The following is a 23,601-nucleotide window of genomic DNA, read 5'->3' on the forward strand; positions in this document are numbered from 1 at the left end:
GTTTTTCATTTACAAAATTGGTGAAGGCATGTGCATTAGATGAAAGAAAATTACAATGAGTGTCAATTTTAAAATATTATATTGCAACTGCTATCTTTGGATATTTGTGATTTTATGAGTAAAAATTTTAAACTTCAAATTTTATTTACATTAATGAGTAATTGTTATGAATAATAATAAAAAAAAGAATTATGCATATAAAAGAAAAAAAACATAAATGATAATTTGAGAGATTATGCTATAAACATGATTCTTAATACTCACAAGCAATAACTTATCTATGTTTTGTATTCATTAATCTCCGATCTTCAAGAAGATTTGAAATAAATAAGGCAAAGAATTTAGTTATGGCAAATGGACGGCCCAAAAATAGGAGAAAAAACGTGGAACCATCCATTTTTTGAAAACGGGGTCAAACAACCCTTTGTTGATGCACTCACATGCATGCAAAAAAAAAAAAAATAGTTTTGTTTCGTCTCATCCATTTTTTTATTTTATTCATGTTTAATTCAATTAAACATCAAACAAAAATATATGTCATCCATTAAACATATAATTAAAAAATAAAATCATCAAACATACTTAGAAATGTCTTCTTGTAATCTTATGGAGAACGAGTTGAAGATTGAGATCTAAAGGACAGAGTCGACAAGAGAAAGAGGAAAGTCCATGACAAAGAGGAGAACTAAAACCCACGGTAAAGAGGAAGACAAAAACTCACAGCTAAAGAACAAATCTAGCAAAAGCCCACAAATTCGGTGAAAACTCACAACAAAAACACAATTGATGCAAAGAGGAAGAGGAAAACCCAAATGCAATGAAGAGGAAGGTGTCGTGTAGAGGAAGACGATGTGAGACGAAGAGGAAGACAACGAAGACGATGAGAGGAGAAGGAAGAGGATGGTTATTTGGGAAAGATGATGTAGATAAGAGGAAGAAAAGGAAACCACATGGAGAGTGGTTATTTGGAGAAGAAGATCATGGAAATAAGTGGAAGAAAAAGGAATTCACGAAAAGAAAATGAAATAGAAAAATAATTGAAAAAAATGAAAAGAAAACCAATAAAAAGAATTGAGAAAAAGGAAAAAAAAACCAATAAAAATAATTGAGAAACGGGAACGGGAGAAACTACTTTTTTTGTTCACAATAATTCCTTATAAAACGAGAAACGTTTCTACCTTTTTTGAGAATGAGAAACAGGGAACGTTACCAAACACCTCTGTTTCTTAGAAAATGAAAACAAAAACAGGAAATAGGGAACAAGAACGTTATCAAACGGGCCCTTAATCTCTCATAGTCTCACACGTATGTTTGATGTCGCTCTCGCCCATCTCGCTTAGTCTCCTTGGTGTCATTTAGTCTCGCTCATCTACTGGTGTCACTCAGTGTTGGAGAAGAATATGCGTGGAAAGATAATGAAAAAAAATATAGGGATGTCGGACCGAGAAAAAGAAGATATGTGGGAGATGAGAAAAAATTGTGACGACTGGGAGGAAGATGTAATAAAATCCTAAACCAATATTGAGGGTAATGTTTCAATTTTACGAGAGAATGACATCATCAAAGGAACATTTGACATTTTAAAAAAAATCTCGATCATTTGTCATTTTGAACTTTTAAAAGGGGTCTTTTAAACCTTGCACCCTAGCGTTCTCTTTCTTCTTTATTTACACACACTAAGAAAAACAAAAAAAGATCTAAGTTGGATTGAAACACTTTTTAAAAAAACCAAGTAAAAATTTTGGATTAGTTAGGTTGGCAACCCAAAACATCCAAAAATGGCTCCAATATATCCCCATGTTCAAAATTTGAGTTAGCTTGGATTAGGTTGTCAAATTATTGTTATATTTTTTTATTCACTTCAAATAATTAAATTTAATTAAAATATATGTCAAAGTCAAATGTTAAGTAACACTAACTCAATCCAACCTAAACGTTTTTTTGATTGTGTTGTCTAGATTGTCGGTGTTGTTGGTCATATGAACACTCCTTACGTTTTCTTTGTTTATATTCACATTTTTTTCCTTGCAAGAATTAATCTTAGAATCTTCTAAATTGATTTGAGGTCACGTTTATCTTAACTAAAACTCATTCCATCAATGGTAAAGTAAAAAAGTGAGTCTCAATTGATTATGCTCAAACTTTGTAATAAAGATAGTCAATTTGATTATAGTTAAAAATGACGTAAAACTCACTCCATATATTATTATATTATTGTGGTACACTTGTATGGTTGATAAAAAAAAGGTGAATTTACAAATAAGGAGAGAAGATAGAAAAGACTACAAAATGGAATTTGAACCTATTTGTGTCTAAAATGAAATGTAGATAAGTAAACAGAAAACACACACCTTTGGAAAGGGAAAAGGGAAAAAAAATAAAGAAATAAGGAAGAGAAAATAAAACAAGTGGGGCGATGCGCGTTTATTTCGTGTGTATTTCAAAATATTCCACAAATATACACATACCACTTTCCCCATCTAAACTCCATTTCCATCCATACGTTTTTTGGGTTTCTACCTTTTGTATTTCGTTTTTTATTTTTAGATGTTACACGTACGTTTCCTCTTTTTAAAGTTTTGTATTAGATCTTAACTCCATATATAGGTTTCAAATGCTATAATATTACCTTGAAATTCAAGTTTTATTTCCACTTTTTTTTTATTGCTAGGGATGTTATTTCATTCCCAGTTATCACTTTTGTAAGTGTTAATTAGGTATATTAAATGAGTATTAAGTGGAAATGTGAAAATCTTAGAATTGATCATGAGCAACTAAAATTTTGATTAATTTTAGTAATATAGATATAGTCTGGATCCTACAAACTAAGAATGTAAGAATGTAAGAATGTAAGAAGTATATATTATATATGTAAATAATGGAGGAGAAGAAGAGTCGCCGACTATATGGCGCGTGATGATGAAGAGCAAAACTACTGGGTCCCATCCACCGTGTTCCTCGTGAATTTAATCGTTGATAAAACAAAGAATATCCAGCCACTCTCAATTGCCACCAAATAAACACGCCTTTACTTTTCAATATAACTCAACCATACCTACACACACCTACATATTCAACTTTTGTTTCATTTTCATTTCTCTCATCCCAGTATGGAGCCCCTCTCCAACTTCAACTTGGAACTTTGTCTCTCTCCTCCCTCTTCCTCTCCTTCCACCACCACTTCCACCCTTCCCCTCGCCTCCAATTCAACTTCCCAACCCAACCATATCACTCCTATCGGACTCTTCACACCTGATCTTACCGAGATCCAGGTACCATTTCAACTCATCTCTTTCTTTTTCTTTTTCCTCACTTAACCATGCAGGACCCTTTCTGTTCAAATTTCAAAACTCTCTCATCTGTCATTTCCTATCAACTTTTTTTTTTTGCTTAATCAAGACTGTGTTTGTCTATATATATGTAATTACTTATCCCATATTCTTGTATTGTTTGGATTAATGTAGGCAAAGGCAATAATAGTACAAGCCACGAGACAAATGGAGGCCGAGAGATCAAGATGGAGGACGTGTCGAATTAGTTCATCGGCAGAAAGAGTATTGATGACGAACGGGGAAGCTAGCCCCTCCTTGAGGAGATCATTGCAGAGGTTTTTACAAAAGAGAAAGCTTCGCATTCAAACACTTTCACCCTACGCTCACTAACTTTCCAAATTTTTGGAATAATCGTGCCTTCTTCATTCTCTCTTCTCTCTTGTCATTTTTCTTCTTTTCCTAGCTAGGAGCTAAGTCTGTGTTTTTGGGTGGTACGTTTTGTATTTGTGCATACTTGGAGCTTATTAATTTTCCAATACATTATACCTACTTACATTTCTCAATTACGATGCAGTGATGTTCTTGGATTTAAATAATATAACTAAAATAGTCTTACGCTCTTAGATTTAAATGAACTTCCATCTCCAAAGTTTTAAAAATGTATGTGTGTAGTAATAGGCTTTTAAGTTTGTATTTAGTGGATCGTCATTTTTTTTTAAACACATATTAAACTTGTCAATATATAGCCTACTAAATATAAAAATATGATAATAACTTATTAAACATCTGTTTAGATACAATGGATCCCTTCAAAGTTTTCCAAACCAAAAATAACAAACATCTTACCCTTGGATTGAAAAAGATAGAGATCTACATAACTTTGTTTTGATTAAAGAGAACAAAATGAAAGTAAACCTAAAATCTAATGTTGTAGATGTAGGAGGCGGAAAACATACACTCATATGTTCAAAACGGTCATTCAAATTAAAAGATATAACATAAAAACCGAACCTAGGAATATATATCCGCGTGAAGGTGCCACGGTATTACATTGGTTCATTTTAATTACTTCAATTTTCTCTTTAATGATCAATCCGTCCTCTTTGACTCTCAAAACCTAAAAAATAATCAAATTGAAATATAAAAATTATAAAACGGTACCAAATTAAATGGGATTATGATGTGAATCACGGTGTTCCACTCATTTTGGAAGGACCAATTACAAGATCTAAAGCATCAAATATTCAACAATCATTCATTTTTCATGTACAAGAATAGATAGGATCAGTTCATTTTGAATTTCATGTGCCACATACTAATACAAGAGACGAATGACAATTTGGAGATTTGATTGTCAATGTTTTCTCAATTGAAGTGGATTATGGGGTAGACATTAAGCTTTATTGATGCCAACAATTAGAAGACCTCGTGACTTACTTAATATCACATTTTTATTGTATTTTCATTTGTTTTAATTTAACAAGTTAGGGCAACAACCATTAATAGCTTAGTATTAAAGATAATGGTTGTAAATTAGTTGTTATAAGATAAAAAGATTAGTTAACGTTTTAAAGACTTTTGGTATTTTCATTAATTAAGATAGAACCTCTACAAGGCTATGTAATGTTTTTATCCTTTCATTTGTAAGCACAAGACTTTTGATAAATTCAATTTGAAATCTCATTTTGAGAGTTTTTCCTTAATTTGCAATTCTTGTGTAGAATACAGACGAGTCATTCAATCTAACATTGATCAAGTTTGATTATGGAGTGACTCAATTTAGAATAAGATTTTCAAATCTTGCTTTTAGATCTTCGATCTAAGAGGTAATCTAATCCTAACTTTCTCTTGATTGATCTAAATTAACATGAGAATGTGTTAGTTTCTTATTTTAAAGGTTCTTACTACGTTAATAGCTTGGATCTTTGAATTGAAGATTAAGATTGGCTTATCAGATTAGATAGCAAGTTCTATCAGAGTATCAATACAACATATTAATTAAAATATTAAAAATGAAAGCTTAATCCATTGATAATTGTTTTAAATGAAAAAAATGTTGGAAGTATTTTCAACTATAGCGTAATAGCATTAAAAACAATAACATTTTGTTACATTTGTAAATAAGATAACGTGTGTTGTTTACCTATTTGGTTAGGTTTTGTTTTATTTGAACTTTTTAGTACATAATCTTTTTTTTTCCTTCAAATACAAACAATTTTGCACAAAAAGAGAAAACCCGATCCTAACCATTGGATTGGCTCGGTTTTTTATTTTTAGGGCCTTTTCTGCAATCCTAACCTATTGAGACAATGTAGCTTAGTGTGTGTGGAGGAATGGAGAGTGTTAAAGGGTCAAGATTTTTTGTACTCCTACATCTAATACATATGGCAAATTGGCATCTCCCTTCTTTCTGTTCAACAATAGAATCTTTACACTTTTCCCTATGTGAGAAAGATCAGGTTAGTCATATTTCAAAAAGAAAAAGGTGATCAGTGAAAGTTGATGTGATTTTAGACACTTCATATAAGATTATTTTAATAGCCATCAAATCAAAACAACTATATAACTAATTACTCTAACATATATAATTCACATCTATATTATCTCTTCTCTTTTAAATTCTCACATTCCTACATCATACCTTCTTTTCTTCTTTTTTGGGAAGAAATATCAAATTTATGAAGTGAACCCAAGTAATAATTTCAAACAAAGAACACAATGAATGTTATGGTGGTGTTTGTCAAGTCTTTTAGCAAGGTTTCCTTTTATTATCGTAATTGTTCTTATACTTTTGTTACTCGTAAACATTTTTTTATCTCTAGTCTTTTCTATGAGGAAGACCGTAATGCCTATTGGGATGACACTGATCTAATTGAATGTTCTCTACAAGAATTTGTCTTATAATTAGTTTTTGATTTAATGAAGTTTATTTTATAAAAATAAAAAATTGTTTATCATGTGGTCGAACAACAATATTAAACCCTCTCGAGAACGAGGCAAAAAAGAGACGATAGAAACTTTTGTTTTAAATCGAAAAGAAGAGCTAGAAGAAGATGCCAAAGCTCTTTCAAATACATAATAGACACAAAGCATACCCTTATTGCAAATTTAATCATACCATCAATAGTAGTTTCTCATTTCTTAGGCATCAGTCTTTGTTCTCTGACAATGGACAAGCAGCCCACCAAACTGAAAAGACCTGGCTTTCCAGTTCCATCCTTTCTCCTATTAGATGCCCCCACCAAAATTTCAAAAAATAAAAATAACCTTATGTTTGCATGAAGATTTAATTTAACTTCTTGTCATGTCAACAACCCGACTCTGTTATCAACTTTGTCTTTCTTACTTTTTACCATATAGAAATGACTGATGGAATAAATGAGCTCAGTTTCATACACACCAACCAGCCAACCAACAGCTTTTCAAGTGAAACGAATTTAAAATTTAAGAAAAAAAAAAACAAAAAAACTACAACAACAAACAAGAACACAAAACAACTTCAACAACAAAAGCACAAAAGGAAAGCAAAAGATTTTTGTCCCAACTTGGATGATTACTTCTAGTAGAAGTTGAGCTGTGATCATCTTCCCATTGGTTCCAAGCTGGTTGTATTTTCTTACTATCTTCTTCACTCTCATTTCTTGTTCCTCCATTGCTATTCAAACAATATGGTGTTTCGTCATCAGAATCAACGACTGACATATTATTGTTCCAACACACCCCATAATTCCCTCTTAAATCTAATCTTTTCCCAAGTTTTTTCACAAACCCATTTGTGAAATAAACCTCTCCACTTAATTGATTGTGGCTTAAGTTCAACAAATCCAAGTTTGGGAGTTTCCCCAATTCTTTTGGAATTCTCCCACTTAGATTGTTGTGGGATAAAGACAGAGCAGTGAGGGTTTTCAAAGAAGAGAGTGACATAGGTATTGAACCTTCAATTCTACATTCTGATAAACTTATTGATTTGAGCTTCTCAAGACTTTCTATGAACAATGGCACGACAGAATTCAAAGGATTGTGATCTAATATCAAATATTCCAAATTCTTCAACCCTTCAAATGATTTAGGGATGGGCCCATTTATGAAGTTGTGGCTCAAATCAAGCAATACTAACCTATGCAACATCCCCAAAGTTAAGGGTATCTTCCCTCGAAGTTGATTTGAGCTCAAATCAATCTTTTGGAGGAGTTGTAATTGTCCTAAAGAAGAAGTTAACTCACCTTCAAGTGCATTCCAACTGAGGTCCAAAATGCTCAAACTTTTCAACCCACCAACGGATTGAGGAACTTCACCACTTAACTTGTTGTAACTGAGATCAAGCTGTTCCAAACACACCAACCCACCAATGGATAGTGGAATCACCCCATTTAAACTGTTTTGAGAGAGACTTAAAACTCTTAAACTTGCCGCATTCCCCAAACTTGAAGGGATTTCCCCTGAAAGAGAAGGGTTGGATTGAAGAGACAAATGCTCTAAATAGAGCAATGAATCAAACAGAGCAGGAAACAGAGAAACTGATGAAGATGTAAAACAGTTGAAGATTGAAAGTGATTTCAAATAAGGAAGCTTAAGCAAGGAATGGGATAAATTAGCAGAGATTTTGCAAGGTGGGTCTAGAATATCAGGGCCAATATGAATCTTAGTGACATGAAAGAAAGGAGGGGATAGACCAATTTCACATTTAACACCAGGCCATGGAGTGTCAGAACAAGGAAAAGGGTGGGCTTGAGGCCAATCAGGGTCATTTAAGAGAGAACCCATGACTTCAGACAGCCCCAAAAGCTCTTGCTGTTCCATGTCTTGAGTTGCAATGGTGTTTGAAGAAATGAGGAGTAATGTAAAGAGGAAAAGAGAGAGGGGAGCCATGGGAGAAATGAGGAAGACGGGAATAAGAAGAAGAATGGGGAATTGGGTATTTGTGGGGAAAGGAAGAGGAAGGAGGTGTGTCAGTGAAGGAAAGGGAAATGTCAGATAGGGAAAGTGGAAGTGAAAAGAGAGTAGAGAAAAGAGTTACTAATAGAGGAAATATGTGGGAAAATGGCTTCTTTTTTATTTTTTATTTCAAAAAGAGAAAAATGGTGGAGTGTGTAAAATGATGGGACTTGGGCTTCATTTTTCAGAAGCTGTATTGAAGCAGACAGAACAATGATGCCTAGGCGGCAGCACATAACAGAACAGACCTAAAATCTTTCACTAGACATTTGGAAAACATAGGTTTTTATTTTTTATTTTTTAGAAATGAATTATGATTTCTAAACATTCGGACTAGGTGGAGGTTGTGGGGTTGATTGATTAGTCGGGTTTGTAACTTGTTACCTGAATTTTTATGTGGAGGAGATTGAGGAATAATTTGGCTCCCAAAGCCAGAGTGTGAGGTCTTTCTCTAATTGTGATAGTGTGTGTAAGGGTATCTCTGGTTGTCCCCTTTGATTTTGTGTATCCTTTTGTGGGTAATTCTTCTTCTTGCTCGATCGTTGTTGTTGGTTGAGTTTTTTGTTTGTCCTTTGGGTTTTCTCAGTTGTGTTTGAGGATGTTTTAATGAATTTGGATGGGTAAGGTTGATATTTAAAAAGAGAAAAGAAACTGATTAAAATAGTTATATGAGCATGAAAGTTGCTTGGAATGGTCTAACTAAACCCTGAAACTACCATAACCATATTTTAGGAGATTTATGAAATTCTAGTGCTTTTCACAATGGTCTTCATTTCATATATTAAGGCAAAGTATAAAAACATGGTTTACAAGGCTCCAAAAGGTTTATTAAGAAAGAAAAGTATACATCTTTTGATGCTCTATTTAGTTCTCCAATCACACTTAAATTGTAACATATATTATTTTCAGTTTTTCCTTTAACCCTAAACCCATTTTTGAACACTACAAATAACATTTACGAGATTAAGATTTCAAATTCATAAGTCTGCTTCTTTTATTTTTTAATTGAATGTCATGTTTTATAAAATTTTTCATTTCAACGTCTTCTCAATGATTATTGACGATCGTTGGCAACAAATGTTAGCCAACTTCACAATCAGCCATGATGATTGATCGATGATCACAACAACCGATCATCTTAACCGTCGATTCTGGATCATCTTGACCGTCGATTATCAACCGTCTTGATTGGTGAGCAGTCATCTTGATCGTTGGTGATCTACAACTTTGGATGTTACCGTCGTGAGGTGAACATCTTGATCAATGACAACCAATCGTTATTGTTAATTATCGATGTCATGCCTATTAACAAATGATTATAGTGATGGTCAAAATGATCAATAGCCATGAGTCTTGACAATTGATTATCATGTTGGTTGACAACCAACCAATCGTCTTAAAATTGACGTTCATTGACCGTCTTCACCAAGACTTCTTACAACTATTTTCCATGGGATCGAATGGTAAACATTATTCCAGTCCATGGCCATTTTTTTTTCTAATTCAATCTAGAAAATTCATCGACCAACTCCAAACAACAACCCTATTGACCATTGTCGGTCGACAACTAGGTGTCATTTCTGACAACTCCTCTGACGAACTTCCAACCACCAACTTTTGCAACTTCGACAAACCTTGAAAAATTAATAAAAATGAATTTTTGAAAAGCTGTTTTTTTTTAGCCATTCCAAATATACCTTGAATTTAATCATAATAATATTTTTTAAAATACACATTTTTTCATTCTTCTATTTTCTTTTCTTCTGATTTTTTGTAATAACTATTATTATAATTATATCATCTTTTTTAATTATCTTTTTTATCTTCTTTATTTAAAATTAATATTTCCCTTCATTTTATGAGATTTTTTTTATTTTATTATATTTTTTCAAGGTGAAAATTGATGACCTATCTACTATGATCTCGATTATAAATAAAATACTAATATATTGGTATTATAATGAAAATTATAAATATATATCACATATGTATCATGGTTTATTTTTAGTTTAATAACATTTTCATTTTTTTCATTGGTCAATTTAACTAAAAGACTTATAACTTATTTGGATTGACATAAGAAAATTTTGTTTTTTTATTTTTTATTTTTTAAAAAAAACTCATTTTTTAGACTCTTTTGATAACAATGGTTTAAAATACATTGCATGTGTGTCATAGGAAGACAACAACAACTATGGCTAAAAGTACCTCTACTTTTCGCTTTTGCATAACCCTTTTGATCATGCGTATTTTGAAACCTATAATTAGGCCATTTTTAATGTTGCTTAACTAGAACTTTCGTAAACTCCATCTGATTATCTAATTTGTTATATTTTGTGAATAACTTGTAATATTTCAAATTAGACCATTCATATTAATACAACTATAATCAAAATTATTGTTATCGAATATTAAAATTTCTCATTTTTAAATTATTTTTATTACAATCAATAAAGTCAATAAATTGAATTAGAGATACAAAATATGAAAAAAGAAAACCCAAAAGAAATAATACTTTCTCCGTTGCAACAATGCATCGCCGAAAACCCTCACCAATGTCGTGGAAGGTTACCACGGCACTGAGGACGACTTCAACAGGCTCGTCGGGATTACTTTCTCTGACGTAGATCACGCCAGCGACGGAGAAAATTTCCCAGAGCACGCATCAGTACGTTGCATAAGGCTTCCATGACGTGACACTACAGAAGCCTTCCACGATGTATGCGTCGGGGAAGGCTTTAAATCTTTTCTATTTATTTATTTTGTCATTTTTCTGTACATATATATTAAACATATATACACATACACATTAAACTAAAAATACATATACATACACCATAAACATATATACACATACACTTTACATATATAAATTTCTTTTTTTAAAAAAAAAACCTAATGGGTTTCGACGGCGGCAACGCTGGCGGTGGACGGTGGTGATGACAACTGCAACGGGTGGCAAGGCAAAAATCTTCTTCTCTCTCTCTTCCACTCGATTTTTCTTCCTTTCGTTTACATTTGTGAATCAGTTCTGTGTTAAATCAGACTAGACTTTTTCGGACGTATTCGAACACGTCAAAGAAAGGAACGTTATTTTGCTGTGTGCTTATAGTCCTTGTAAACAAATGAATATACTAAAAAATGAATCAACTACTACCGAAACACAATTACTACTATTATTCATATGTGAAGAATGTGGATATTCTTTTTGGTAATTTATTTATTAGAAATGCTTCCAAATAAAATTTGTTGGGCTTGATTAGTATTAAAAAAATTAAATTTCAAATCCCAAATTTTTATAATCAACCTTTTTTTAGAAAGAAATACAACTCTGGAAAGATATTTGAGGATAGAAAGAAGTATATGTTCTAATGTTGAGGCATATTGAGATTCACAAAACCTAAAATATTATTTTAGGGTAACCACAAAAGGTGATGAGAAGTATAGATATTATATCTCAATTGAAGATTATCTCTTGACTAGTTGAGTTGCATAATATTATATTTGAAAGACTGCTTATATATTATTATTAGTTTGAAAGTATCCAAGCATATTGAGAAAATTTTGGTAGAGTGATGAGTATGCTTAACTCTTAAATGAGGAAACATCATACAAAATATATATGTTGAATGTAAAATTTTGACCCATCACATTTTGTGGTGGTGTCATTACAATGAAAGCTTATCTTATTAAATTTAGAGCCAACTAAGAACTATTGTGCCCCTAAATTAAAAATTGAAGATAAATAAATGACAAACTAAAAAGTATCACGTGTCTCTTTTTTTGGTCTTATGATCACTGTGATAGGGTTATCAAATTCAATTAAATCACAGTCGATAAATTTCGCTAGAGGTCTATTAAATCATAAATTAAATAAGATCAGGTTAATTAAAGTTGTCGCTACAGATTTGCAATGCGAAGCATCCAACCTTGTTCTAAAAAGGAAAAAAATATAGTTGTCGCTCGAGTCTTGATTTAAAGGGTGTAAGTAAGAATGTAAGAATTGCTAAAATGGACTCCAAACAAATATAAAGAGATCTGAAGTCTTTTGTGTAGGAGAAAGATTATTAGCATTTTAGGACACTCGTTCAAAAACCAAAGTTTATTTTACTCTTATTATTTTTTTAAAAAGAAGACCTTGAAGAAAAAGATGATCTTTAGATTGATTTTAAAATGTCTCATATTTTATTAACCATCCCTAAATAAACAATGAACATTAACTCTCAATGGCCCAAAGATATTAAAAGAGGTTTTTTTAGATTTAATTTAACCTTTCAAAGTAAATAAACAATGAGCGGGTGTCTGGCGCACAAATTTCGAATCCAATGCCGGATAATTAAATGTCATGTGAGCTTATTTGATGGAGTTCTCATACTTGAGTATTACAAATACAAATGTGTGTGTTTGAAGTGCAGTATTTGGAAATCTGTATTTTTTTTTATGCTTGTGTTTGGGGTGCTAATTTTGATTTCCTGCGTTTAGTTAATTTTTTAAGTTTTTTTTTTTTTTGTTAATTTTACAATCTAAACTTATTTTGTATCAAATTTTAATTGATTTTTTTTATATATTTTGTACCTCTAATTTAATTTCTTGACTCTATTGATTTTAATGACAATAATGTAAAAACGAGAAATTTGAATATTAGATAACAATAATTTTGATTATAGTTGTATTAACATAAATGGTCTGATTATGAATATTACAAATCATTTACAAAATATAACAAATCATGTATTCAGATGAAGTTTACAAAAGTTTTAGTTAAGTAATATTAAAAGTTTAATATGTTTCAAAATAACCATAACCAAAAGAGTCATGGATAATATTTTTTATACGCCTTTATATCTATAGGTGTTCATAGAGAAAAGAAAATAACTAAAAACTGAAAACTAATAATGTTGGAATTCAATTTCAACAAATCTCCACCTAAACTTGAAATAGTTTTAGTGATCCTTTAAACCTTCTGACTTTATCATCCTTTTTTCAGGTAAGTTGAAACCTACCACTCAAAGCATTTCTGTTGCTTCAACTTTGATACGGGCTTGGTGAGCATATCGGCAGCATTTTCAGAGGTATGTACCTTCAGAATTTATATTTCTCTTACTTCGATTTTTTTCTCTCATGAAATGGAATTTTATATTTATGTGCTTTGTTCCGTTGTGGTATAATGGGTTTTTGGATAGATGAATGGTATTTTGGTTGTCATTTTACAATTGACTATTTGATTCCAAAGTTCTTCATCAGTTCTTTAAGTCACAATTATTCTTTTACCGCTTCAGATAGAGCTATGTATTTTGTTTCTGTGATTGAGAGAGCAACAATAGATTGTAGGATTGCTTTCCAACTGATTAGATTAGGACCATAAAGAAAAACATATCATGATAAGCTTCTTCTCTAGTCACTATCACCGACAAAGTCAGAATCCACATAGCCAATTAGTTCTAGGTCTAATTATGTGGCCTTTTGGTAGATTAATTTAGCACATTTTGAACAAATTAGATATCTTAATATCTACTTAATTGTGTTCCAATGTCTCTTTCTAGGATTAGTCATGTATCTACTAACTAGGCTTGCTGAATAAGATAAGTCAAGTTTGTAGAGATCATTAAGTACATTAGACTTCCTATTGCTTGGTTGTAAGGCACATTCTCCATTTGTTGTTTGTGTTTAATGTTTGTATCACTAGGAGAGTTTGCAACTGATAATTTAAAATGTTGTGCAATAGGGAGAGTTACTGGTCTAGCATTAGTGAGGTTAAACCTCCTAATTACCTTCTCGCAATAGGTTGATTGATTGATGTTTAGTATAGGTTGGTTTCTATCTTTAGTGATGTCAATCCCTAAGGTCTTCCTTGATTCCCCTAAGTCTTTCATACCAAATTCTTTACTTAAAAGATTTTTGACATGAACTAAGTCTTCTTTAGGGCTTCTGGCAAGGAGCATATCATCAACATTGAGTAACAAATAGACCTTTTTCTTATAGGTTGTTGAGTTTATATAGACACACATATCATATGATCTTCTTTGAAAACCCAAACTAGCTATAAAATCAATCATCAAATCTTTTATACCAACACCTATGTGATTGCTTCAACCCATAGATTAACTTCTTTAGTAAGCAGTAGAGATCTTCCTTACCTTAAACCTCAAAAGCTTTGGGTTGAACCATGTAAATAGTTTCATCTAGATAGCCATGAAGAAAGGTTGTCTTGACATCAAGTTGGTCCAACTCAAGATTGTTTTGAACAACCAAGGATAGAAGAAGTCTAATATAAGTCTCTTTAACAAAAGGAGAGAAATTTTCAGAATATTCTATACCTTATTTTTTAGTGAAACCCTTTTCTACCAGTCTTGCTTTGTACCTCAGTTGTGAGTCTTTTGTAATTCCCTCCTTGAGTTTATAGATCCACTTAGATGCTATTGGTTTGCATCCTTTAGGTAGAGAAACTAGAGTCCAGGTATCACTCACATTTAGTGAATCTATTTCTTCATTCATAGTTTCAAACCACTATCTAGCATCACTACTATTTACAGCTTCCTCAAAGGAACTCGGTTCATGATCATTAAGAGCTACAGTAGCATTTAGAACAAAATTCATATAGTTATTTTCAGCATACCTGGCTGGAGGAACAATTATTCTTCTTTGTCTATCTCTTGGTAGGGAGTCTTGACTCACGTTAGATTGTTCTTCAACTATTTCAGTTTATTCTCCACTTGTATTCTCTACTTGTTCTTCTTCAGTAGCAGTGGTTTCCTCAGTAGATTGAGCATTATTTCTAGTATTCTCCACCTCAAACTGAGTTATATAGGTTTTAGTGGCTTGAGGATTTTCATCAAGATTATCTTTTCCTTCAATAAACATCTCATTTTCTCTAAAATGAACATCATTTTACCTCTTGTTTATGGGGTGTCACATCTTGAAACCCTTTACCCCTTCTGTAAAGCCAACAAACATGCATTCAATAGCTCTTCCTTTTAGTTTTCCTTAATTTTGATGGGCATACCTTACACATCCAAACATCTTGAGATCATTTAGATTTGGAGGGTGTTTTGACCATTTCTCCTCGAGTTTTAAGGACCCTAAAGAGGTATGAGGGCTTTTTTTCAGTGTGTACATAGCATAGACAGCAGCTTCAGCCCAAAATTTTTCTTCTAGGATAACATCTGACAGTAGGCATCTTACTCTTTCCATGATTGTTTTGTTGAGTCTTTCTACCACCCCATTTTGTTGAGGTGTGTATCTCACTGTTCTATGTCTTGTGATACCATTTTCCCTACAAAAAATATTGAAAACCTCTCCACAAAACTTCAAACCATTGTCAATTCTAAGGTACTTAATTTCTTAATCAGTTTGTTTTTCTATCATTAGTTTCCATTCTTTAAATTTTTTAAAAACTTGATCTTTTGTTTTTAGAAAATAAATCCATCTTTTTCTAGAAAAATCATCAGTAAAGGATAAGATGTACCTTGAGCTACTTAGGCTTGGAGTTGAGGCTGGACCCCATAGATCCGAATGGATGTACTCTAGGATTTCTTTAGTTATATGTTGTGCTTTGATGAAGCTTTGTTTCCTTGCTTTGCCTAGCACACATTGTTTACAGAAAGACAGCTTAGTGTCAATTTCTTAAGGTAGGATGCATTGTTTGGATAGAGCCTCAAGCCCCTTTTGGTTGATATGAGAGTTTTTTGTGTCAAAGCTGGTCAGCCTCAGTTAGACTTAGAGCAGGAACAACACTAGCTTCCTTTAACATTTCAATCCCTTTAATTATAAAAAGATCATTTACCTTTCTCCAACCAATACTACTTTAGAGTCCATAAAAACCTTAAAAACTTCACATTTTCCTTTGTATTCACACCCTAAAGAGTCTAGCATTCCTAGAAAAATAAGATTTTTTTTAACGTGAGAAACATGTCTAACATTTCTGAGAAGCTTCACAATCTCATCTTTTAATTTCATGGTGACTGATCATATTCCAGTAATGTTACAGGACTCATTATTCCCTATAAAAACAGACTCTCAATTATTTCTTTATATTGAACCAATTAGCTTTAAAAGCTGTCATTGGTAGGTGCATCTGGAATCTAGAACCCAATCATATTTACCAAAGGGGTATTATGATTGACATGGTCTTGAGTTGATGTCAAAGCATCAGTATAGGTATATGAACTTTCTACTATAGAGGCTTCATGTTGCTTTCACTTCGATTCTTTTTCTTAAGAAAAAAGCAATCTTGGATTAGATGTCCATTCTTTTTGCAATACTTACATTTCTTTTCTATTTTGCTTTCTTTTCCTCATTTGAAAAAGGTTTTCTGCTATTTTTCCACTGATTAGCTTGAGATTTTCCTTTGACAAAAAAGTTGTCTCCATGTGATGTTCTTTTTGTGATGACTGATTGGATTTCTAATTTTCTAGTTTTGAAAGCTGAAATAAAAGCACTTGTTTTTACTAAGTCTCTGTCAAATTTAATTGCATTTTTCACCTCTTTGTAAGCTTCGGATAGAGAATCTAGGAGAACATAGACCTCATTTTCATCATTGAGTTTGTCTTCAAGACTTTTAAATTCTTGAACTCATCTATGTTGTCTATCAAGGTTTTTGAAGGATCCATCTTGTATTTGAAAATATTATCCCTTAGGTACATTTTATTAGAGAGATATTTAGTGGCGTATAAACTTTCTAATTTCTTCCAAATTTTATATGATGTCTCTTCTTCTAATACTTGTCTTATAACATTGTCACTCATATTTAGGATTAGTGTACCGTAGGCATTTAACTCTATTTCTTCTCTTTGTGATGTTGTGAGTGTTGTTGGAAGTTCTGAAAGATCTAAAAGGGCTTTATGAGCCTTTTGCTAACCTAGCTAAGCCTTGATTTTTGCCTTCAATAAGGCAAAATCTCTCTTTCTATCAAACTTCTTGATTTCTACTCTTTTCACTGTCATTCTCAGGTTTGTTGTGTTCTTTAATCTTCCAAGAGTCAATTTTTTGAAAAATCAAAATTCCCTTTGATACCAATTTGTTGAGTTTCTTTAATTTGAATTTAGGCCCAAGGCAAGTGGAGGACAACTTGTTGTGCAAAGCTAGGCGGAGATAAAGTCACGTCTCTTTGTGATGACAGTCGTACATGTGGATGAAGGTAATGACTCCACTCCTTTTGTTCCAGCAAGTTACGAAAGAAAAGAAAACAAAAGAAAGAAAGAAAAAATGGAATTACCTTTCTTTTCCCTTTTCAAACCGTAAGTTTTGATATTGGGGTTTTGATTTGAATGGAGTAGACCACACAAACAACTGATGAAGATGAAGGAGAAGAAGAAGAAGACTACAAGATTTACGTAGTTCGGCCAAAGAATGCCTACATCCATGGAAAAGATCTCTTTCCTTTATGTTTAAAGATGAGTACAATAAATTTTTGGCTCTCTTTTTCTTTTTTCTGTATCTAAAAAAGTGTACGTAAAAGCTTAGATAAATTTTTTTGGATACACATTTATATTTATAAGTGTCTATAGAGAAAAGAAAATAACTGAAAACTGAAAAACTAATAATATTATAATTCAATTTCTACAAAAGGATTATTGAAGTCGGCTACTAAAAGTGGTGTACAAATGTGGCCACAATTGATTTTCACCCAACTGTGTGGTCACTTAAGTTAGCTCTAGTTAGCCGGCAGTGGTAGTGGCCAAAGTTGGCCTCCAAACATGGGTGGATCTATTAAGGGGCTAGGGGGACACGTGCCCTCCCTCACATTTCCCGTTTTTGTATTTTAATATTAATTTTAAAGTGTTAAATTACAATATATCTTATTTTTATTATATTTTGTCTTTGGTACAGTGGATGTGTCCTCTTTTAAAGCCTGAAGGTTTTGGGTACACCACTGCCTCCAAAGATGGTGGCTAAAGTGACAACATGAGCACATTATATTCATGGTGAATGAAGAATATATAAGTGAAGAACCAAGTTGGTGGTCATCGATTTAAAATACTAATAACGTACATAATTAAGCACTCAAACATTGAGTTGAGTTCTTCACTCAACTAATTTCAACATATATCTTCGTTCGTAAATACTTCCAAAGAGTTCAAATGTCCTTACCACTAATTCTAGTATACATATATTTTTAATAAAAAAAACAACAAACCTTCCTACCCCTAAAATTTTAATACAACAAAATTGTTAAGCATAACCAACAACTAGCTCAATGAACATCACTAACAAACTTTTACATGTCAACTCAAGGTATTTATGTTCTAAAAAAAAAAATCGACAAGTATACTATTATGATTAAAAATAAATAAATAAGACCGAAGAGTATACTACTATGATTTTCTCAATTTTGAATAATATATATAAGTCATCTTACATATAAGAATAAAGATATAAGGATATTAGCAATTATCTAAAGCATCATATTTCAAAAAGTTACCCCTTATTAGCTTTTTAAAATAAAGTTTACGTATATAGAATTGAATCATATCTCAAATCCTTTCTCAAAACAGAATGACTTCATTTTTTTATATATATAGAGCAATAATTTCTAAGCATATATATATATATAAGTATGAATCCTGTGTAAATGACAAAAGTCATGGAAAAGAAAGTCATCTATATACTCATTAAAATAATTAAGCATAGTTTCATGGGTTATATATTTCGTAAAGATCTAAGATAAGCATAGAAAATGTATATGGTACTATCATTTTTGGAGTGTTCCACTAGTTAACTTCAAATGACTACAATTAATTAAGGCATGCATGAACATTTATTTGATTAAATTAATCTTGTATTTCAAATCAATCACCAACCATATAGATTAGGAAAACAAAACAAAAACAACCAATTAAAATTTGCCACCTGTTGGGGTTTAAATTCTTCACCAATTTGAGTATCATATTGGTAAAAGCAAACTAAACACCTTTTTTCCCATAAATATCCAAATCATATTGGACTAATCATACCAATATATGTCAATTATTATCAGAAGAATTAGTTTTTAAAAATGTTTTTAAACTTTTAAAGTTAAAAAAAAGAAAAAGTAATTCAGAAAGAAAAAGAAAGAAGAAGTTAGGAATGGGACAAATGTTGTGTCTCTATCTAAAATGCTGTACACGTGGCAGACAGCACATTAAGTAGGGTCCCACAAAAGCGGGTGATGATATCTTATGATTAACCAATCATAATTTTACATTTAACCTGAATCGTCCACGTGTAAAAGTAATATATATTGCAAAAACTTGAGCTGGTAGAGAGAGAGAGAGAGAGTAATATGATACATACACTATTACATTATGGATTAAAATTATTGTTTATCAAATTTGACTTCTATCCCACTTTCTTTCTTTTCTTTTCTTCTCTTTTCTTTTTATATATATCTTTTTTGAGCAAAACTAAACTCATATTGGTCAACAAAAACTTATTTTCGGAAAGGAAGGCAAACGTAACTTTTCTTTCTTTTTGCCCTTCGCATGAGTCCAAATATATAATTGTTTGGTTACTACTAATAATCCAAATATAACTTTGCTTTAGAAATGCATTGTATTGTTTTCAAATTAATAAAGAAATGAAAAGATGAAAAAACCAATAAATAAATATATAACAAAAATAATTCTAGAACAGAACCAATTATTATTTGTTGTAGACAGAAAAGTTGAAGCATCTAATTAGATCTTTTAAATAATTTTAGAATTTGAAAGGGTTTTTTTTCTGTTCAAACAAACATAAAGAATCGAAATGCCACTTATGAACTTTCATTTATCAAAGGTGGAATAATATAATCTTAAAGAGAATTTCCCACTCATTACATTAAAAGACTATTCCCATTAATTTACTTGTCATTTTGTGATGAGCTGTTGTTATTCTATTGTGTTTCAACACACATAAATAATTAAAATAAAATAACAAATTAATTAAATAACTATATACTTGTGCTTTGTACATATGATCAAGATCACAATTTAGTTGATAAACATTAGTTAGAGTTAATAACCAAAATATATCACAAAGTTGAAATCTCTTTGCATGCCCTTCTATATCAAACTTAATCAATTAAACTACGTACGTGTCTCTACTTGCCTAAGATGAAATTATATTATATTGTTATTGTGTAATATACTCAAAATGAAGTCATCCTTCTTTTCTTTCATTATATTTGCAGTTGTAGGTACAAAATCTAACTTTCTCAATAATTGATGCACGACTTCACAATCTTTATAATATGGAAAATTTCTGATTATCAAATATGATATATATTATCAAAATTTATAAAGCATATAGGAGTATTTGTTTTTAAAATGTTATTGATTAGTAACATGTCCAGAACCTTACCATCTCTATAAGATATATGTATTATTTCTTCTTATTAATTGTTAATTACTTATGAGTTATAGAACCACGTGCATTTATTTAATATGTTAGCAAAACTCATGAATGAAATCTAAAAGCAAATCGACGTATACATATAATCTCATGTGTCCAAAGAATGTCTATGTGTATAGCTCATTTTTTACTCTGCAAGGATCGATCAAGATCAAATTAATGTTCATTCTCTTTTCATCGAAAGAGATGCAATATCTTTATTGCATCACGTCGACATTATATTAATTCATATAGAAGAATCGTTCTTTGCGAGAAAAAATGTCTTCTAAATTTGTCTCGTGGAGATTTTAAAAAATGGTAGACTAAAAGAAGGACCTACAAATATTTATAAAGTAAATAAAATACATATATTGTATTAACTTTAATTTCTTGCAATCAACTGGCTTGATAAAACCCTATGTTTATCTAATAATAACTATAATACAAATTCAAATTATCTATCATATATATGTGTATAGATTGATACCAAGGCATATTATTGTTATTTCAATCACCTCAAATAATTTTAGAAGTACGAAGTACCAAATATTGGTGATAATGAATTAGAAGGCTAAGATAGTAATTTGAGCTCATTCAATAATTAGACACATATCTCAACAAAACCTTATAAAAAGGACCTAACCATGCAATGATCCTTCCAAACTCTCAATTAATCAAACTACTTACTTATAAAGGGGAAAATTCTATTGGAATCTCTCTCTCAAACCCCAACCACTAAATCTCTCAATTAATCTCCCAAATCAAAAACCCCATTTTCTCTTCTTCTTCTTCTTCTCCTTTCTTCAATCCAAAATGTCACCTAATTCAATTTCACGGCCTCAAAATCTAGTAGTAGTAGAAAATAGTATTCCATTTCTTCCTTATGACAAACCCAAACCACAACCTTATAACAAATATACAAATGATTACTTGTTAGCCTTCTTCTCTTCCCTATTATTCCTTCTCTCCATCTTCATTATTTTCATTTCCATCTTCAAAAACCTCTCTTTTTCATCTCTCTTCAACAGCACCGTTTTTTGGTTCTTCATTTCTAACACTCTCATCTTCATAATTGCTGTTGATTATGGTCTTTTCTCTCTCTCCCAACACAAAAGTTTCCATCTTTATGAAGATTATTATTACTCACCACCAAACCCAAAGTTAACTCATTTTCAACTTCAAACCTCTTCATTAGTAGTATTTGATGAAAAGAGAGAAACCCCAGATGAGAAATTGGAAACTGTGGTTCAAAGTCAACGACTCGACTCCCCATCGAAGAACACAACGACACCGGTGAGAACTTACCTGCGGAGGAAGTCGGAGAAACCGAAAAGAATTGTGTCAATGGAGATCAGCAAGAAAATGATGGGGAAGAGACGATCAGAAAGTGTAAAGAATGAAGGAAAGGAATTAGAAGATGAAAATGAGTTTGCAAAGATGACGGACGAAGAATTGAATAGAAGAGTGGAGGAGTTTATTCAAAGATTTAATAAACAAATGAGACTTCAAACTAAACTCAACTGAATAAATAAAAAATAAAAAGTCTATATATGAAATGGCCACGAGGGTTTAATTTTAGAAGAAGAAGAATGATAATAATGAGTCGAAAAGTTTTGTTGTTTGTGGCCGACCTATTTTGTTTCTTGTTTTGTTTGTGTCATGTAAATTATTGGCTATTTTGAGACTTCCTACAGATCTGTTCTGTCCTTTTTATCTTCCATTTTCTTTTGCTAAAAGTTAAGAAGCTTTTGACTTGCTAACCCTTTTCTTTTCTATTGTTAAATTTGCTGCTTTCTTGTGTTCAATTAAAAATTAAATATCCTCACTGTTGTGACTTCAACTCCCAAGGAAATGGTTACTAAAACTAAAAATAAAGACAGTTAAGAAAAAGTGGAAAATTATGTGATCAATTTTTTTTAGACATAAAAATCTAACAACTCTTCAAATAATAATTAGTGTTTTATTCATCGATTATGTTCATATTGATATTGATCTATCTATGCATGCGATGCCAATTACTCTATTTAAATGTTAAATGCTATGTTTTTTAAAATCGGTTAGGACACAAACATGAAAGTCCCCTCACTAATTAAATTGATTGGTAGATGGTGTAGGGTACTTTTTGGAATTTATTTTGTTCTATTTTTAAACTCATTTATAAATATGTCATGCTAGGTTCTAATAATACGACTTAGCTGGCATCTAGGTTAGAATTATACGATAAAATGTGCATGTCTTATGTCTATGTGTTACGTTGCTAAATGCATAATGATCAATGTTCATTACAAGTTTCCCTCAGGTTTGCCCTAGTGTAAGTAAAGTGAAAAAGGTTTTATGGGTAACACTACAAGAAATAAAAAAAAAAAAAAAATCTGACGTCGGGAACAATTATGGGAAACCAAACGTTGATAGAAGCTTGTTTTTCGCGACGCATCTCAATGCACGTCAGATTTCCTCTGACGTGATGCCAGACACATCGGTAAAAAGAGTACATATTCCCGACACATCACTTACTGCGTTAGGAATAGGCACGTTCTCCCGACGTCCACAGTGTCGCTTCGGAGGAGGGGCAAATCATTATTTGTACTGTTTTGCCTTCCTCCGACATGATGTCAGACACATAAGGGTTACCTATTCCCGATGAATCATTAATCGCGCATTGGGAATAACCACTTATTTCCGAAATTTTTGAGGTGTCAGGAGTTCTCCTTTCTTTACACCCACCTTTTTTACAAAATTGAAAGAAAAAAGAGAGAAAAACAAGAGAGAGAGAGACTAAGAACAACGAGAGTGAGGGAGACCGAGAAGAAGAAGAGGAGATTCATCATCGTCGTGCCCACCGCTCACAGCCATTTTGTTGCTGTCATCGTCGCATATCGGTGTATATTAATTTGATGTGATTTTTTTCATTTATATTACAAATTATGAATTAAATTAAAGTTTTGGTTTTTGAATTAGTTTTTGTTTTAAGAATAGGATTTTGAATTATGTTTTGAATTAAATTATGTTTTAGGAATAATATTATGTTTTAGGAGGGGATTAGAAT

General features: G+C 31.7%; 2 protein-coding genes across 2 annotated transcripts; one reads left to right on the forward strand and one right to left on the reverse strand.

Annotated features, from left to right (window-relative positions):
• The first annotated feature begins 3,050 nt into the window (after window positions 1-3,050).
• On the forward strand, window positions 3,051-3,895 carry LOC101203759 (protein TIFY 5A). Its single transcript, XM_004149620.3, has 2 exons — window positions 3,051-3,272; window positions 3,465-3,895. Exons 1-2 carry the CDS (start codon window positions 3,111-3,113, stop codon window positions 3,660-3,662), a joined length of 360 nt encoding a protein of 119 aa, XP_004149668.1. The 5' UTR covers window positions 3,051-3,110; the 3' UTR covers window positions 3,663-3,895.
• A 2,492-nt stretch (window positions 3,896-6,387) lies between these two features.
• LOC101206717 (receptor like protein 29) lies at window positions 6,388-8,254 on the reverse strand. The gene has a single exon (XM_004149632.3). The coding sequence runs from the start codon at window positions 8,139-8,141 to the stop codon at window positions 6,741-6,743; it is 1,401 nt and encodes a 466-aa protein (XP_004149680.2). The 5' UTR covers window positions 8,142-8,254; the 3' UTR covers window positions 6,388-6,740.
• Window positions 8,255-23,601: the final 15,347 nt, after the last annotated feature.

This window comes from Cucumis sativus, chromosome 1 (assembly GCF_000004075.3).
Source record: "Cucumis sativus cultivar 9930 chromosome 1, Cucumber_9930_V3, whole genome shotgun sequence".
In the NCBI taxonomy this organism is placed as follows: Eukaryota; Viridiplantae; Streptophyta; class Magnoliopsida; order Cucurbitales; family Cucurbitaceae; genus Cucumis; species Cucumis sativus.

Coding starts and splice junctions, on each gene's coding strand:
- LOC101203759 (XM_004149620.3), top strand. CDS start 3,111: ATGGAGCCCCTCTCCAACTTCAACTTGGAACTTTGTCTCTCTCCTCCC. Junction 3,273..3,464: donor CTGATCTTACCGAGATCCAG/GTACCATTTCAA, acceptor GGATTAATGTAG/GCAAAGGCAATAATAGTACA.
- LOC101206717 (XM_004149632.3), bottom strand. CDS start 8,141: ATGGCTCCCCTCTCTCTTTTCCTCTTTACATTACTCCTCATTTCTTCA.